At 38.4% G+C, this 18521-nt stretch overlaps 1 protein-coding gene across 1 annotated transcript in view; it reads right to left on the bottom strand.

The window, feature by feature from the left end:
• The window catches only part of ARID5B (AT-rich interaction domain 5B), a 239555-nt gene that overhangs the window by 169312 nt on the left and 51722 nt on the right, over positions 1-18521 (bottom strand). The window contains 1 exon segment of the mRNA XM_006147078.3: positions 18222-18447. Within this exon segment, the coding sequence (XP_006147140.1) occupies positions 18222-18447 (226 nt within the window).

Raw genomic sequence — 18521 nt, 5'->3', positions numbered from 1 at the left:
ATATGAATTGATGTGATTAACCACACTAGCCCCATTTGCAATCATGCATAAGGTAACCAGGCAGAAAGCTGACATTTTCATGGAAAGTTCTATCATTCACGATCTAAAATGTCTAATGTATTTTCTTATCATGTAGGTTATACCCTAAGAATATGATATGAAAATATTGCTGTGATGAATAAAGGCCACTCAATGAGAGGATAAAGACTTAACATTTTGAGATTCAGCTGATAGCATTTCATGACCAGAGCACGTACTGGAAGGTAGGAAACCAAAACAATACTCAATAAATCCATAAACCAAAAGCCTATGTTTAACTATTGTCCCTTCAACATTTCAGAACACTTTCTGGTAGAACTTGGCAGAATACAAGGAATTTCAATGAGGAATACACAATGTATCAGACAGCTTTGATGTGAACCACCATGTACTATAGAGACAATGAAAGGTCAGTATTTAATACCAAGCATGGGATTCCTATCTGGAAAGCCAAGTCTGAATGAAGGCCAAGTTCCTAGTGGGATGAATAGGCCCTTCAAAAGATCTAAGTCAGAGATGACCAGGAAATTCTCCATTCCTGGTAATATCCTGGTAGAATAGAAAGAGCACATGGTTTGGGAATCTCCTGCTTTACTCAACAATCGTGTGTATAAAACTATGGCCAATGAAACTGGGGTCACAATTCCTGCTCTTCAAGAGCTGACAGGTTTGCTCATGGACAAGACAGGTACTTAGGAACTTTATTCCGTGCTCCCAGCACCCTCTGCTTACTCTTTCATCCATGCACTAGCTAATCTCTACTTTACAACATAGTGGTATCTATCTGCCCTCAAACACTGAGTTCCTGAGGGCAGGGACTGCTCTCTCACCTTTATGTTCCTTTCTCAACAAATAGAGAGTCCTGGCCTTCTTAAGTGCTCAGTACATAAAGTAAGTGATTCCACTTCAAAAATTAAACTAAATATTGCACCTGTCCAAATCTCTCTAGATCAGCACTAACACAAATATACGATGAGCTACATATATAATTTAAAATTTTCTAGTTGCCACATTGAAAGAATTGAAAGGAAACATTCAATTCATTGCAGTAATATATTTGATCTAATCCAGCATATCAAAAATATCATTTCAGAGCTGGCTCCACGGTGTAGCAGTAAAGTGCTCAAGCAGATCTGGATCCCACATGGCAGCCGCAGTTCAAATCCTGGGCCTGATCAGCCTGAAACACGCCAGAGCATGCACATGAAAGCCTACGATCTAATGAGCTAAAGGATGGAGGAAGGGAATTATGGCAAGACCGGATCCTGTGTAGTTTGCTTATTTCTCTTTCTTTCACATTCTTTCTCACTCTCTCTATGTCATGTATATGTGCAAACACTTCTATCATGAATAAAGAAACAATTTTATTTTAGCATGTGGCTATTGATAAAAAATTGTTAGTGAGAGATGTGTTCTTTTTTATCCTTGTTTGAAATTCAGTGTGTATTTTGTACTTACAGTACATCTAGTTTGCATGCTAAATACTCAACACTTGAGTATAGGTAGTCATACCAAGAAAATAGAGTTATATTTAGCAAAAAAAAAAATTTTTTTTAGGAAGATTTTTGCTATAGGGCGTCTGAGCTCGCTGGAGAGACAGAGAGAGACAGAGAGATACAAAGTGAGGAAACATCCCCACCCAGAGGAAAGTCACATCTCAATCCCTTCTCCTCTACTGTCCTTTTGGGATTTGGGGCACGCATACACACGTGCCTGCCAAGAGTTCGTAGCCATTGGGTCTGGGACTTGAACTGTGGATGACTACATGGGAGTCCAGTGACATAACCATTATGCCATCTGCTGGTTCCCCTCCCAATTTTTTATAATGCTTTAGTTCCTAATTTTAAACTGAAATGATCATAATACATCAAAATTTAAAACTTGGACTCTCAATCATCATAGCCACATTCCAAGTGCTACAAAGCTATTTGGCTACCATACTGTAGGAGAATTCTAGGCAACTTCAACACTGACAAGCACAAGTTGTAAAATAATACAAACGGGTCAGACAGCAGTACACGGAAACGCAGCACTCTGCTATGCTGGACTGACATGAGGTGCTGGGTCTGAGTTCCCAGGCCTTCCTGTACAAACCAGGTGCCTGCACCCATGACCTGATTCTGCCGGTGCTCCAGGCTGGGGGTGGATCACAGCATGAATACACTGTCCGGAACACCTGTCTGTCTCTATCCCTCTCTCTCTTTCTGTCTTTCTCTCTCATGAATAAAAGTAATAAAATCTTTTTTTTAAGAGGGAGAGATTTTTGGTGGAGGGTACATGCCCTCACCAGAGATACAGACAGAGAGACAGAAAGTGAGAAATCATCCTCCAAGGGGTAATGGCCACACCACAATCCCTTCTCCTCCATTCTCCTCTCAGGATTTTGGGCATGTATGCACACATGCCCTATGTGAGTTTGAAGCTGCTGGATTATCCATTATGCCATCCACTGGTATCAAAGTCTTTTTTTTTTTTTTTTTTGTAGAGAGGTTTTTGCTATAGGGCACATGCACTTGCCAGAGAGAGAGAGAAAAAAAAAAAACAGAGATATAGAAAGTGAGAAATCATCCCCCAGAGGGGATGGCCATGCTGCAGTCCCCTTTCCTCTGTTCTCTTGAGATTTTGGGCACACATACACAAGTGCCCAGCTGAGTTTTAAGCTGCTGGTTCCAGGACTTGAACTGCGGTGGACTATGTGGGAGTCCAGCGATGTAACCATTACACCATCTGCTGATCCCAGTCCCAAAACCTTAAAAAAATTATGCACACATGGGCCAGCAGCTGGCACAGTGGTTGGGATGCTGGACTCCCACATGGCTGCCATTGTTCAAGTCCCCAATCCGGTGGCTTGCTTTCTCACTTTCTTTCTCCTTCTCTTTCTTGAGCACATGTGCCCTGTAGCAAATTACAAAATCATAATAATAATAAATACAATTAAATAAATAATTATTAAAAACTATGTACACAGTGGGGTCCTGTGTTTTACAACAATTTATACAGATGTACACCCAGAGAGAGATCTCTGTAAGAATTACTACCAATTGTTACTTATTTGTTACTCCTGGATGGAGGAATGGAATTGGAAAGCAGGTGAGGCATACTGCCATACGGTTTAAACTTTTACATACATTTCATAAAATAGTAAACTTAGGGGAAAAACAGACTGTAGTATCACTTCCTCTTTAAACTGAGACAAATGTTGTTACACTTTAAGAGTAACAGGGATAACTCTGATTTCTTTACAAAAGAGTACCATAAAGATAAAGAAACTAGAAATCACCTATATAAGGAATGTGGGATTGGGACCATTAGTATAGAGGGGAAAAAATGGAGTGGGATAGAGGGTGGCGAGAAGGCCTAGCAACATTTTCAAATATCTGAACCCTTACCAAGAATAAGAAAAATTTGATTTGTCTGTCATTACAAGAATAAAACTATAAACAAAAGTAATACAATAGTTTATACTATAAATCATACATTTGCATTTATCAAAAGCAAGACTTTCTAAACAAGAGATGGATCAAAATGGAATAGGATTATCTAATAGAGTTCTCAATATTTAAAAAGTCAACTAATGGAGATTTCTGTAGAGGACATTTAAAACATCATCAGTGTAAGAAAGCTATCCTAGTTAGAATCTTATAACTAGATTATCTGCAATTCCTTTCAACCGTGAGATTTATGATCCTATGATATTTATCATTATCTCAAATGCATGTGCAAGATATTACTAATTTTAATATCCAATCCTTTCTCTTTTCATAAATGTTGTAAGATTATATGGCCTCCGCCTTGAAGTCAAGCATGGTCATGAAATTAATCCCTCATTGACTAATGAAATGTGAGTAGAACTGATACAGATTATACACGTTATTAATATGTACAAACACCGAATTGTTAGTACTCAACCCTCCACCTCTCTTTCCCCATTCCTACATGAGCAGAGAAGCATGTGTTGGCATGTAGATCTTATGTAGAGTCACACAGAGGGAAAGGTCTCCTGGGCAGTCCTGTACACCACCATGAACTGTGATAAACCAGAAGTAAGTTAGTGGTTGGGGTGGCACTGAGATTTTGGAGTTATTTGTTACAGCAGCAAACATGACTTCTTCAATGTGGCTTTCTTTCTTTTGGAACCATCAGATACCTCAAGGACACAAGAGATTTCCAGCTTGGGCTATCCCAGGAACGATGAGTATATCCATACACTACCTCTACACATCCAATAAACCGGAAGAACAGCCAATCACAGCCAGAGGAGCATCAGAGGGGCTAGCAACACTGCTTCAAGTGTGATCTCCCAAAGCACTTTCTGAATTTCTGGCACCAAACTTTCTCTCTTTCTTTTTTCCCCTTTATGCATGATAGAGTACATGCACATGCATGTGAGAGTGAAAAAGAAAGAGACATGAGCACCGTCCATAGAGGGGTCACTCCATGATTCCTTTCCTTCACCCATCCAGCCTGTTATATCCTGGGCACTCACAGATGTGCCTGGTGTGTTTCAGGTCAACCAGGCTGGGCACTCGAACTGCAGTGCCATGTGGGATCCAGTTTGTTGTGACCACTGCATTATCACTGTTCCATGGAACTAGCCCAGGCCCAGATTTTCCTTTTGTTTTTTTCTTTCTTCTTCCTGCCTTCTTTCCTTCCTCCCCCTCCTACCCCCCGCCCCATTTCTTTTACAGATTTCTTTTGCCATAGGGTGCCAGAGAGAAATAGAGAGAGGGAAGGTGAGAAATCATCCCTCAGGGGATGGTCACACTGCAGTCCCTTCTCCTCTATTCTCCTCTAGGTATAGTGGGCATGCACACACACACACACACACACACACACACCTGGCATATTTTTCAGGCTACTAGATCTGGGCCTTGAACCACAGAGTTAGCCATGTGTTATCTGGCATCTTAACCACCATACCACCTGCTGGCCTAACACCAAATTCTCTAAGCAACTGGAATTAGCTGTAAATTATGGTATCAGAGGGAGTAAGAAAGCACGTGGTTTGTAGCGCTTATATAACTACATATATTTTCACATAGAAAATTAAATGTAAAATAAAACACATTAAAAGCACTTCAAAACAGGTCCAGTGGCAGTGGCACATAGGTAGCACCACCACATGAGAGGCTGGAAACCATATGGGAGGCTTAAGTGTGATTCCTGGCCAACAGGAACACACTGGGCACAGCTGCTGGAGGCTGGGGCAGGAGAATGACACAGTGAAAATACCTATCTCTGACCTTTCTCTTTCTCTCTTTCTAGCTCTCTCATAAAGGGAAAAAAATCAAATAAAAGCACTTCAAAATAACTCTCAAAGATTCCTGGACCCTGTGTAGGATTGCGATCATGGTTTCTTTAAACCTGAATCAATTGCCATGTTTTAGAATAGATAATTCAAATGTTCATGGATTAAATCAAAAGAAATCACATACTATTATTACCTACATCTTTGTATTCCTTCAATGTTGCATCTGCTCACTTTACTTCCTTGGTAGGAAGAAATAGTATTTTTATACAGTTTACTTTTCTAAAGGGAAGAGAAAAGGAAATTCATGTCATTGATTAAGCACTCCCACTGTGTGCCTGGGGTCTCCTATGGATGATCTAATCTTCCCAGTCCTGTGCAACAGGTATTGTTAAGCCTGATTTGCAGATAAGCAGTCAAAGGAGGGTTAAAGTTTTTGTGGCCATACACCTTATAAGGCAAGAATTTGAACCCAAGTCCAACTTCTTTCTAAGCCTGTGCTCTTTCTACTACTATGTAATTAGCTACAAGGATCCAAAAGAAGCTAGCCTAGAACCGTAGCTTCTGTGTTGGCTCATTCTTTTTAATCTTTGAAAACATTAATACAAAACAATGGGGACCCAAAGAGCATTCTCAATTAAAAAAAGAAAGAAAGAAAGAAAGAAAAAAAAAAACCCGCACAGAAGCTGCACATGTGAAAAGCCTATATTTATACACACAGCCACCATGTGATGGTTGATTAGCCAGGTAACTATAGGTTTTCCTCTGCTAGAAAAGTATACGTTTCATCATGCTTTGAACTCTGCCTTATTATCAGTGCTGCTATGAAAACAATGTTTTATTTCTTATTGAGAAAATAGGCCAGGCATGAAGCATTATTTTTGGAGGGCCTAACAGAATACTTTCTTTGTGAACTGAAAGAGTAGAAGGAATAGTTGGAAGGTGGAGAATATCTTCTGCTGTGATTACTAAGTAATCATTTTAAGGGATGTAGGGATTAAAACAGTGCAATTCCCTTGAATAAGAAGCAGTAGATGTCATACTAAAACCATCTGCTTAATAACCTGTCACCTAAAAAAAAGACAGATTACAAACAAGCTGATAATAAAAAAAGATAAGGTGGAGCAAGTCCAGTCTGGATTTGCTGATTTTTCTATATTTTCTGGTTAATGCTATAATCCTGAAACGTGAAAAAAAAGATTCTTTTGAGGAAGACATGCATTAATAGGTAAAATGTACACACACACACACACACACCAACAACACTAACCACAATCTTCAGGTTATCGGGCATGTTCCAAAGTTCTCCCAGTAAGTTTTCCAGAATGAGTGACAATGGCTAACTACTCATTAGGCCAAGGATTGCCAGCAACCCAATACCTCAAAGGTGTTACTTCTCCTTAGCAGGTACCAATGAGGCAGCCCCTCCCTCCGGCGGCGGCTGTCCTAGGAAGTGCTGTAAAAGAAGTCAAATCAGACTTATCGTGCACATAGGTGTCCCAAATAGACCAAGAACAGAGAACTCCAGAGACTTCAGAGGAGGTTGATCATAAAAGCTGCATGTTTACTTAACCTACTAGATATAGCTTTGAAGTTCGAGTGCCAACACTGGGGAGTTAAGACTGTTACTTGGAAGATAAGACAAACACATAAAGAAAGATATTGCATCATATTGGTCGTTGTAGAGTAAGGTGCTCAATAAGGTGGTGGAGACACTACGTGTGATAAGATAAGAGCTCAGTAAGGTAGGGCAACTCCTAGGAGGTGATGGCTGAGAAGGGCTTTGGGAGCCTAAACTGAAAGCGAGAATTCCCATAGCTAAGAGTCCTGGAAGGGGCATTCTTAAAGTGGAAAGGCACAAACCACTCAAAACCTACTGGAGGAGTTTGGAAGGCCAGGAGTGGGTGTTTGTGGTTAAAGAGGGAGAGAAGACCAAGCTGCTAGACCAGTTAGGCTAAAGCAGAGGGTTTACATAGGGAGAGTAGATAAGGTAGACAGATAGGCTGTATTAACAATCTGTGACACTTTAAACTAGCAATTTCCCCCTACAAATGCAAAAGGAAATAGTCACGGATATATGCATAGCTACAGGAATTTCATAGCTTGTGGAAATCAGAAGCAATTGAAATGTCCAATAATAATTAAAGTGTGAAACACCTTTATAATGAAACGTTCTAAAGCTGGGGAAGGGATGAGCATGTAGGATTGTAGGATTATTAACAACATGGAGGCAGAATCACATTACAACTATACCAAATTGAGGGGAGGGTGGTTCCCAAAGAGTAGATTTCATTTTTATGGGGAAAAGTATTTGCATATAAATTCTTGCCTTTACACACATTTGTATACATTGGCACATAGAAGATGCTAATGGCTTTACCTCTGGGTGAGAGTGAAAGAAGTCATTTCTATCTTTCTGCTTTGTGTTTGTCTGTCTTGCCTACGCTTTCCAAAATGAGCTCGGATGACACTGTCAGTAAGAAAATTAACAATAATGAAAGTTACTTAATAAAAAAAAGAGAAGAAATGGAGGCTAGGACTCAGAAGTTCACCAGATGCTTATCTACCACATTTGTATTTTATTTAACAGTCATGAAGCTCTTGAGGAAAGGGAGACTTACAAGCTGAAAGCCGATATTAAAAGGAGGTCAGATGTATAAAAGCTTGGATGGATAGGGTTAACAACAACTTACTGGATACCCATTTTGAATGTTTCCAACAGGAAGTAGTGACACATGGTCGAGATAGTGGGTATAATAATTATCCTGGGCCAGCCAATGGTATGGTGGTTGAAGCAGCTGGATCCCACATGACTGACTACACAGCTCCAGTCCCAGACCCTGCATCATGAAAAACACACAGGGAGTGTGAGCATATGTGCCCAAAATCCCCAAAAGAGGACAGCATCAAGGAGAAGGGGCTATTGTGTGAACATCCTCTTGGGGGAAGGGGGAGGGTTCTCACTTTCTCTCCCCTGCCCCATGAGGATATATAAATTAGGATATATATCTCCTAAGATATATCTATATATATATATATATATATATATATATATATATATATCCATACCCAGGATAAATATATTTATATATATCCTAATTTAATCACTACACATTGTCTTCTTGTATGGATAAATCACATTGCACTCCATAAATATGTAATTATTATTACATGTCCAAAAAAAAGGTAAATGACTAAAAACTTAGAAAGCAAGTGGAAGCAAGAGTTATAGACAAGGCATAGCTCCGGAATTTTAGGAAAGAGGCAATGCCACTTCATCCCAGCACACTCCCTGAAAACACGGAGCCAGGAAGTCAGGAGAACTCCAAATCAGCAGCACTATTTGCTCAGCCCCTACTGTGAGTAAGCACTTCATAAAGTCTTTGAAAACCTACTATTATTTCAGTCTGTCCTAAATAAATATATTTATTAAAATAGGCTAAAAGTCCAAACCTCAGCTTTCCTCTGCAGTGACCCGTATAAACTACAGACTTAAACACATAATGTTAGAAGAGACAAGGGGAACAAGCCTTTGACATTTAGGAAAATTAATGTTGTGCAATAAAACCTCACATTTAAAGTCCTCGAAAAGATAAATAAGCTGTTCAGAAGAATCGGTGTCAATACTGAAGAGTATTAAGACTAAATGCCTAAATCAAATACCGGCTCACAAACCCTCCAGAAAAGCCACATCAATCCACAGGTAGGATGTATGTGCTTTGTGTTCTAAGCTAATGCTCTCATGGTGACTATAATAGCATACCATCTGTGACCATGCAGTGGCTAAACAGTCGAGAGGTAAAAGGCAAACGAAAGTGTTTTAGTTAGGATAAAATGAGAATAGCATCATGTACCTCCAAATGAAAGGGGAACTGGTGAATTAAGTCTCATCTTAAAAGCACAGATGAGGTACGGAGTCAGTGATGCATTTTTCAAGAGGTGTTCGAAAACCACTGTGAATCTGTTGGGTTTGTTCTTCACAGTAAAAGCACTCCTATTACCAAATGCCAAAAGAACTATTGATCCAAGTTTGGCAATCTGTATGTGATAGTATAGAAATGTATGAGCTTATATAAAGCCCAGGATGTTTAAAAGACCTTTTCCCAGTAAACCTAAGGGATAAACTAAGGGACTAAAGGCACAAGATGAATTTTCTCTTTCATCTTTGACTAGAATCTTCCCATCGGATGGTGATCATCACACAGAGCTCATTGTGAAATGAACATTCCTCATTAATGAAGCTAACGCAGAAATATGGTTGGTTGCTTTGTCCATCATGGTCTTTTATTGCAGGCATGGGCATGTCGTAGCTAATCCAAGACAAAGCATCCGACCAAAAAAACAAACAAACCCAAACCAGAACAGACAGCAACCGCTGAAGTCCAGGAGGATGATACACATTCAGCTACTTCATATGATAATTTAGGAAAGACTTGTCGGTCGTTGTGTTATCTGGTTGTCAGGCCTCTTCCAGCCTGACAACTCCAAGAACTCCAAAAATGCATGAATTTCTTCCCTTGTACAGAGTAAGACTAGACACCAAGCTAGTCTTCAACCACAGTTTTTATTTTATTTTATTTTTTTCTATAGGGCATGTGTCACCGCTAGATATATATAGAGAGAGACAGTGAAAAAAAGTGAAAAATCACCCCCCAGGAGGGATGGCCACACCACAATCCCTTCTTTTCCATTCCCCTCCTGGGAGTTTGGGCACACACACACATACACACACACATACACACACACACATAATGCGATTTTTTAAGCCACCAGTATGGGACTCCAACGATCAGTCAGCTAAGAGGGATCCCACTGCCTTAACCTCCACACCACCTGTGGGCCCAACCATGGATTTTATTGAGGCCAAAGCATCATGGGTCAGTCCTCCTTTAAATGTTGCAGCATACAACTATAGATGATAGTCTACACATAATGCCACTGTAGGAAAAAAAAAATAAGGGGGGGGGCAAAAAAACCTATAGTAACTAAACTTAAGTGAGGAATATTTTTCCCCTTGACGGAGAGACAGAGAGAGAGAAAGCAAGAAATCACCCCCCAGGGGGGAATGGCCACTCCACAATCCCTTCTTCTCCATTTTCCTCTTGGGATTTTGGGCACATATGCACATGTGCTCATTGTGTTTTAAGCCACTAGGTCTGGGTTTGAACGGTGGTCGACTACATGGGAGTCCAGCAACGTAACCATTATGCCATCTGCTGGTCCCAGATGCTTGGAGTTCTGACTGTGCAGAATGGATGTACTGTAACCTCTACTCTGCTGAAAACCACTCCTACCCTGGCTCTAGGATTTTTAGCAAAAATGGGCTCCTACAATATAAATGAGTAATTGATGTAAAAAACAAATATATCTGAAGTGTGTCCTATGACGAGTAACCAGGATGGTAAGGGATTTTGAAACCACATCCTGGGGGAAAATTGTAAAACACTGGACTTGTTTAGCTGAATAAAGAGAAAACTAAAACTGTTTCAAGGAAAAGGAGGAACCATTGACTGGACCCCAATAGCCTGGAAGTCTCCTTCTAGCCTGAAAAAGAGCTCAAAAAAAAAAAAAAATTCTTACCTTGTACATGCATTGTATCCTAGAGGTTAATACTGTTAACCCAGATACTAAAAATAGCACTCAAAGTTCCTTTTTCACTTTCTGTCTCCTTCTGCCCTGACATCCCCAGTTTAAAAGTAAGATTAAATTCCTGAATTTTATAAATTCCTCTTCAGTTAACGATTCAACTTTAGTTCATTATCAAAAGAGGAAGTGAACCTGCAATGCTAAAATGGATTCACTAAAGAGCCACCGGTCAATAGAAATCCTAAGCTCTTAACTCGGAGTGCGCCTTCATCAGTGATGGCACCATAAGTAGCTGGGCAGCAGGACTGAGGGGCAGTTGTCGACTGGCTCAGGCATGGTTAGATTTTGCCAAGACCTTCCTTCAAAGAGGAATAGCAGAGGGAGTTGAAGGCAGACCCGGTAAATAAAGACGACCTATTTGAGGCAATTTTATTTGCTCTTTCTACCATTAATTCAAGGGCCATATTCCAGACTTGATTAGATGGTCCTGCTGAATTTTAACTTTCAAATAAAACAAATTATTTCTTATGTGTTGTAACCTTATGTGTTCCCTGTTTCTTAGAAAATGTTCTATTACAGCAGTGTTCTATAGCTTTGAATGTCTTAGATGGAGATTCTTGGAAGTGTGAACTTGGAAATGTGAACGCTCTCTTTTTTTAAGTATGTTTACTTTTATTTATGTTAGAGAGCCTTTCTCTCTCGCGCGCGCGCGAGAGAGAGAGAGAGAGAAGTACCTTCTACAGGGTCTCATCAGTGAGCCCCTTTGCCTAGCCCTCCAGTTTGTGAGGATCTTGGGCACACATGTATGTACCCTACACGGTTTAGTTCTACTCAGCTAGAGGTCTGGACACTTGGTTGGCCATGTAAATAGCACTGCATTCAGTAGCCACCAACTATGTCACAGAGGCTGGGCCATAAACATGTTCTGTGGCCCAGTCAGTTGCATGTTGGGAAAGGTGGCTTGATCCTATTGACTGACTGCACAGTTCAAGTCCCAGACCCCATAGCTTGAAAAACATGGCAGGCACAGATTTGTGCATGCCCAAAATCCTGAGAGGAGAATGGAGGAGAAGGAATTACATTGTGACTATCCCCTCTGGCCATTTTCCCTCTAGCAAAACAAACAAAAAAATCCTTTGGGTTGTCACTTTATGGTGGCACAAAGTAATCTCTTGAAAATAGAGCCTGGTCAGCATTGGACAACATGCTTCTCCAAAGTTCATTGAGCTGATTACCTGGTTTAAAGAATATAAGGTGAACACAACACTGTTGTCAGACAACCTTATGAGCAAATCCTTCAAGGAGTATTTTTATACCTTTTCAATAAGTCCCATATGTAATTGATTTCTGTTTTTAACCTAAAGATATTATAAAGGCCAAATTGGTTTTAGTGAGAAGGCTGAAGGAGCAGGCATTCCTCATGATATTCATCGATAGAATACTAAAACAATATTATCATCCAAGACCTTCTCAAGTTTCAGCATTAAGGAAAACGGTATAGCTAGCCCAACAATACAAGGTAAAACACAAACAAAAACCCTCAAAAGATTCTTTAATATGCATACAAAATTCAAATCTAGAAAGAAATAAAGGAAAGAATTGTCTCAGTGAGAAGCATATCTTTAAGCCTAATAAATTCATTAGCTATTTCAGGTGGAAAGTGCTTATTGTGGCAAATTGTCAGCACTTTGCCGTGCTTCCTACTAGAGACATTTATGTTTTCTTCGACAAAGAGGGAGAATCTTTCCCATGTCTATATCCACAAATCTTGATATATCAAACTCAGAAGTGATCTGAAATGACATTTGAAATACAAGACCTCTAGAATTTCCAAGCAAACATTATAGTCAATTTTTAACCAAGAGTATTTGAAAAGTCACTTACACAACTGGTCACATATGGTCCAACTTAGTGTGACAGAACTCTCAGGAGGAAAGAAGTTAAGTAGTATAAAAGTATACATTTACATATAAATAAAAGACATATCAATTATAGATTATATAATAACATTATATATAATATATATTCATTGCCTATTTTAAAATAAATGTTAAAAATAATATATTTATCAATTATATGTAATTTATATGTATATATACATATATATGTATATGTGTGTATGTACATATATATTAATACAAGCAAGAACCTAAAGGACTTTAATATATATTGAGTATCTTCAACAAAATACTTGGAACCAGAAGCATTCCAAATTTTGAATTTTTTTTTATTTTGGAATATGTACATATACATAATGAGATAGCTTGAGAAAGGGACCCAAGTAAAATACAAAATTCATTTATGTTTCATTTTTACCTTATACACATAGTCTGAAAGTAATTTTATATAATATTTCTATATTGCAATGTTTTTATTGTGATCTGTTACATGAGATCAGGTGTGGAATTTTCCACCTGTGGTGTCACGGCACTCAAAAAGTTTCAGATTTTAGAACATTTCAGATTTGGGATTTTTGGGTTAGAGATTCTCAGTCTATAATAGTATCGTATCAAGGCAGACAGTAATGAGTGTAAATTCTGTCCTAAATTGCCAAAGCAGCTGTGTGATTAGGGGAATTCGAAAGGGACAAATAAATTAACATTGTACCACATGGGTCCCTGCCATATAGAACCTCCGTCTGACGATTCCACTTTAAACTTCAATATCACACGTTTCCATAGTTATGAGCTAATTTGTTCACAGCTGATCTTGTCAAAAATCCAGTATTATTGCCCATTTAGTACACAATGAACCTGAAGGTACATACAGTGACTTTTAGTGCCTTTTCCAAGGAGTGACAGATCCACAGGTAGAGCCAAGATTTTTCTGACCTCCCATCCACTGTCCTTTCAACACCATCATGCTGAACACTCCCAAAAGTACAGTGAAAGTCCCAGCACCAGAAGTGGAAGCCACTCTTTCTCAATGTAATGGGACTTTACAAACAGAAATCAAACAGAGGGAGCCCCCACCTCCCCATTAAATTCAGCCAGCCCCATTACACACAATCTTTTGGTTTCTTTTCTAGCGTTTAGCTCAGACTCTTTTCTCTCTCTCTCTCTCTCTCTCTCTTTCAAAAGACACATTTGGAGATGAAACCATTCATAACTGCCCATCCACAGACAGTTTGTGGCAGCATAATTGACAATGAGTCTGCTGCAAAAAAATGAAAATGCTGTTTTAATAACCTTGGCCTAAAATACATTCTGTTGTATGCCTCAAAGGGTTTCAATAAAAAGTCAACCTGTAGAGACATATTTTCTTGGCTTAAACAACAATCCAAAGCATATAAATGTAGTCCAACTATAATGACATATTTATAGGCCAATAAAGCTTACACTGCAGCTTTCATACTTCACTTAAAGAAACTCTGTAAGAAGCAGTGTTATATAAAATAATTTTATTTTCAAACTATAGCCCAAGGAATAAAAAAATTCAAGTTTGCTATGTTTAACTGATAGTGTTTATACTTCTTAGCTGCAAAAAATTTTGTAAAATGAAATAATTCTTCATTTGACTACTTCCAACTGCCATACCAAATATGGGTATCAAGTCCACTTTATTACAAGAGCTAAGTACTGTAATTCTAAAGACAAAAATAAATAACTAGAGGCTTGTGTAGTGAATGATTTAATCAACCCAATTCTTCTGGAAAAACAGGTTCTTGTGTTCATTATGCTTATGAATAATACATTCCTTAACCCTTCTATTTTAACATAGATATTTTTCTTTTTTAAAAAATAAACTTCAGTGTGAAACAATCTGAAAGAAGGTAAAACATCTCACCAAGTAAAGTCATAATTTGCATTGGTTTCATATTGAACTTTCTTTATTTGAAAAGGACAAAGAGAAGGGAAGAGGATGAATGTACTTTACCACATCTCAGAAGTGTTTTTTTTAAGATTATTAGTTTTTCCACTATCCAGATCTGCAGTTTTAGTCATCAGCCATTTAAAGTCTTAAATGAAAACTCTAGAGATTTTTAAAAAGCAAACATGACATCCTCAAATATTGTCCAAATATGCTCCTTCAAGGGGAAGAAAGACTTGTGATTTGAATCAGAGCAGTTATTGGAAACTGCCATTTGGGGCAGAGTTTCTCTTTGTAGAGTACTAATTTGTTGACAGATACACATTTGTGAGAACATGCTTGTTTTTTTTTTACTATTCAGAGAGAGACGGGAAGTGACACAAACTGGGATTAAAGGGAAATTATTCTACCTAAAGACTGAGCAAGAAGGGCTCTTTAATTAGCTTTTATATTTTACAATTCTTTTTAAAGAGTCAGCCTGGTTATTTTGTCGTTATTGATTTTTAACATGATGAAATGACTCAGTTAAAAAATAACACACTAGTGTTTTACTTTACCCATAGAAAGGTGAGACTTTTTCCATTCTTTGCTCACTTTTACTAGTAAAAAAAAGGGGGGGGTCTTAAGTAATCTCACAGTTCATCTTTCATTGGTAAGAACAATGAGGAGTTGGAAGGGTTCTATAGAAGGAAAAACCTAATAAGTGTGTGAACTTCCATTAACAATGCGGTATTGGAGGTGGTTTCAGCGTGGCCAAGAGAAGGGAGATAAGAAAACCACCGCGTAGAAAGAAAAGTACAGACAACAAATATTTTGATGTTACAGACAGAGAAAGGAAGAGGCTGAAGAGAAAGTTGGACAGGAATGTGTACAGCTAATGACACCTAGCTTCAATATAATTCCTAACAATGTAGACCTGCACACCTTAGATCAGGCAGACAGTGGAAACTCATTACATTAAGGAAAATTTTTGTTTCTCTTTCCACATTATTACAACACAGTGTGCATTCCAATTACAAAAGCTATTTGTCTCAAATTCCCCATCGTTCATACCAACTGAGTAGAATTTCAAGGCCCTAAATTCTATCCTTAAAGGGGTATTTTACATTAAAAAAAAAAAAAAAGCACACGATGTTTCTTGCCTACCAGAGAGCCTTCTAATCAATCTCCTGTCAATTATTTCCTTTTCTCAGCATTAATGGCAGAGCTTGTCTCCCAAATGAGTCAAAAAAAAGAAGGTAAAAATCAGAATCACCTAGAACGCTTTTTGTCAGTATATATTCTTTGGCTGTGCCTTGATCCTACTAAATGAAGAACCTGCAGACTGGACACAGTAATGAGTGTTGTCTTTAAAATTCATATTGTAAGTCTAATGAACAACTGTTCAATATATTTAACAACCACTGATTTAGATCTTCCGGACTAAGCTGTGAGTACTTTGAATATTCACTATAAACTAATTTCTTTGAGAACAATTGTAAAAATGTACACTATGGATATTTTTTTAAATCCAGGGAGATCAAAGCCTAAATCTTTTCATGAAATTGAGAAATTGGATTTCTTGTAGTGTTCATTAGTAAACTATCCATTTTAAACACAAATCAACAATACTACAAATACTCTGGTTTGTATGAGTGACATCAAGCTTAACCATCTACACATCCTTTTGTCCCCTGTGGGTTTCCTGTTTAATTTTTTATTACTAACAGAATATTCCATAACTCAAAAAAAAAAAAAGAATCAAACAAACAAAAGAAAGCTTTTAATGTTAAGGACAACATAAGACAATGACAGTATAACTTAGATCACGCATTAGAAAAGTAACCCAAAAGACACATTCAGCATGATCACAGGTCATAAGACTAGTCACTGTGTGTTCACAGAATTAGAGGTGGAGAGCAGATATATGAAGACCATTTTAAAAAATTCTTTGGTTTTAGGAGGAAAAACCCTGGTTTAATAATTTTCTCTTAATGTACAGGTGACAGTCAGACAGCCACGTCCAAGCATTACTGTCTACATCTACCCAAAGAAGCCAGGAAATTGGTGAGTTCAACTCAAACTGAAAGGAAATATTCATGCTATCCCCCAAATACAGCACAGCTCATCCCAAACCAGAGTCACATGAAAGACAGTCAGTTACTGGTGTTATTCAGTCTCTTTATGCCAATTAAAATAATTGTCTAAGTTTGTTGTAATAGTTAATTTCTAGGTTTAAAAAAAAAAACAGGAAGTTGACACATTAAGGCATAAAATAAGGCTGTGAAAATCAGCATTGTGCTAGAATGAAAGAAAAAGATGCCATAATGTGTTAAAGTGAAGTTCCTCTTTGCCTAAAGAGGAAATAAGTAGTCTAAATCAGAGGTCAACAACTTTGGTCTTGAGCAATGCTAGGAGAATAACTCAGTGAATGCCGCAGGGGGATACAAACAGAAGGAAAAAACAAGGAAGCACACAAAAGTATTAAGAAAAAGCAACAGATTTACTTATGGAGTTCCTCACACAAGGTGACTTCAAATAGGTTGTGGAAAAATATAATTAGAGTATGAGTTTATTTTGGTGCAAATTTTTTTTTAAATCCACACTTTTTTTCATATTACATATTTTTATGCCCTTTTTCTATGCTGGTCGCTATGTGAGACTTTTCATATCTTATATTTCACAAGACCCTGTAAAGTCCCCTTGTGTTTTAGATGGGGAAACAGGGGCTTAGAGGTTAAATTATTCACCTAAAGTCACACAGCTAAGTAAGTAGCAGAGGTAACATTCGAACACTGAACAGAATGACTATTCCAAAGACCAAACATAAATAACACCAACACCCAAGTTCTCCTTTAAACTTAATAGTATTGCCAGCCTGGATGGTTTGGATCTTGGACCTGGCAGTTGGAGAAACACACCTGGTGTGTGTGCACATATGCCCCAAATCCTGAAAACAGGGAGAAATGGAGGAGAAGGGATTGTGGCATTACCATGCCTTGGGGGTGGGGTGCTTTCTCTCTCTCCTCCCCTCTCTCTGGTAAGTGCAAGTACCATCTAGAAAATAAAAGAAAAAAGAAAAGAAAAAAAGAAAAGAGAAAATACGTGGAAGAGGGAAAAGAAAACTGAAAATATTTAACTGATGGTGACCATTTAATGCTATAAGCTTGGAGAAACCCACACCATAGTGTGCCAACCAGCAGTTCCTCTGCCTTGAAGTCTTCTCTTGCTCCACATGGAATAGCTCACCCTCTTCCTTACTTTGCTTTCTACCCAACATAAAACATGAAATTCTGACATGATTTTAATAGACGTCATACTATCTACTTAGAGCAAATATTTAAACTCTTTGTGAATTCAATTTTATGTGCCCTCATTAAGTCTTCTGCCTTAATACTGCACTGGAAGCTGCTTAAGGCCATGTGTTACATGAACCAGCACTGGGCTCTATATGGAGAAGGCCCTATGATTCGTCTTTTACCCACTCTGTCATCTCTCCATCCATATTCCTAGTCCCCTTTAAGGAAAAATATATTATAGAAGCACACATCATACTTACCAAGGTCAGCCTTTTCCTTGAGAACGTCTTTGAAGTTGAGTCCACTGTTTAGGGTTGACTGTCTGTACTTTAGCAGAGCTTCCTTCTGGCCATTCCTTCCCAGGGCCTCAGTTTTCACTGGCCCAGCTTGGAGGCCACATCTCCACTTAGAGAAATCAGAATGTACCCATTTGACCAGGTCTTCAAGCTTCACAATCACCTTTTCAGAAACAGCAATGACTTCATCCTACAAAAGGTGATCAGGGAAGAAGAAGAAAAAATTCTTTATGAGTTGAAGTAAACGATACATTCTCAGGAATG

This window comes from Tupaia chinensis, unplaced genomic scaffold (genome assembly GCF_000334495.1).
Source record: "Tupaia chinensis unplaced genomic scaffold, TupChi_1.0 Scaffold000199_1, whole genome shotgun sequence".
Classification (NCBI taxonomy): domain Eukaryota; kingdom Metazoa; phylum Chordata; class Mammalia; order Scandentia; family Tupaiidae; genus Tupaia; species Tupaia belangeri.
This window is presented reverse-complemented; position numbering and strand designations above follow the sequence as displayed.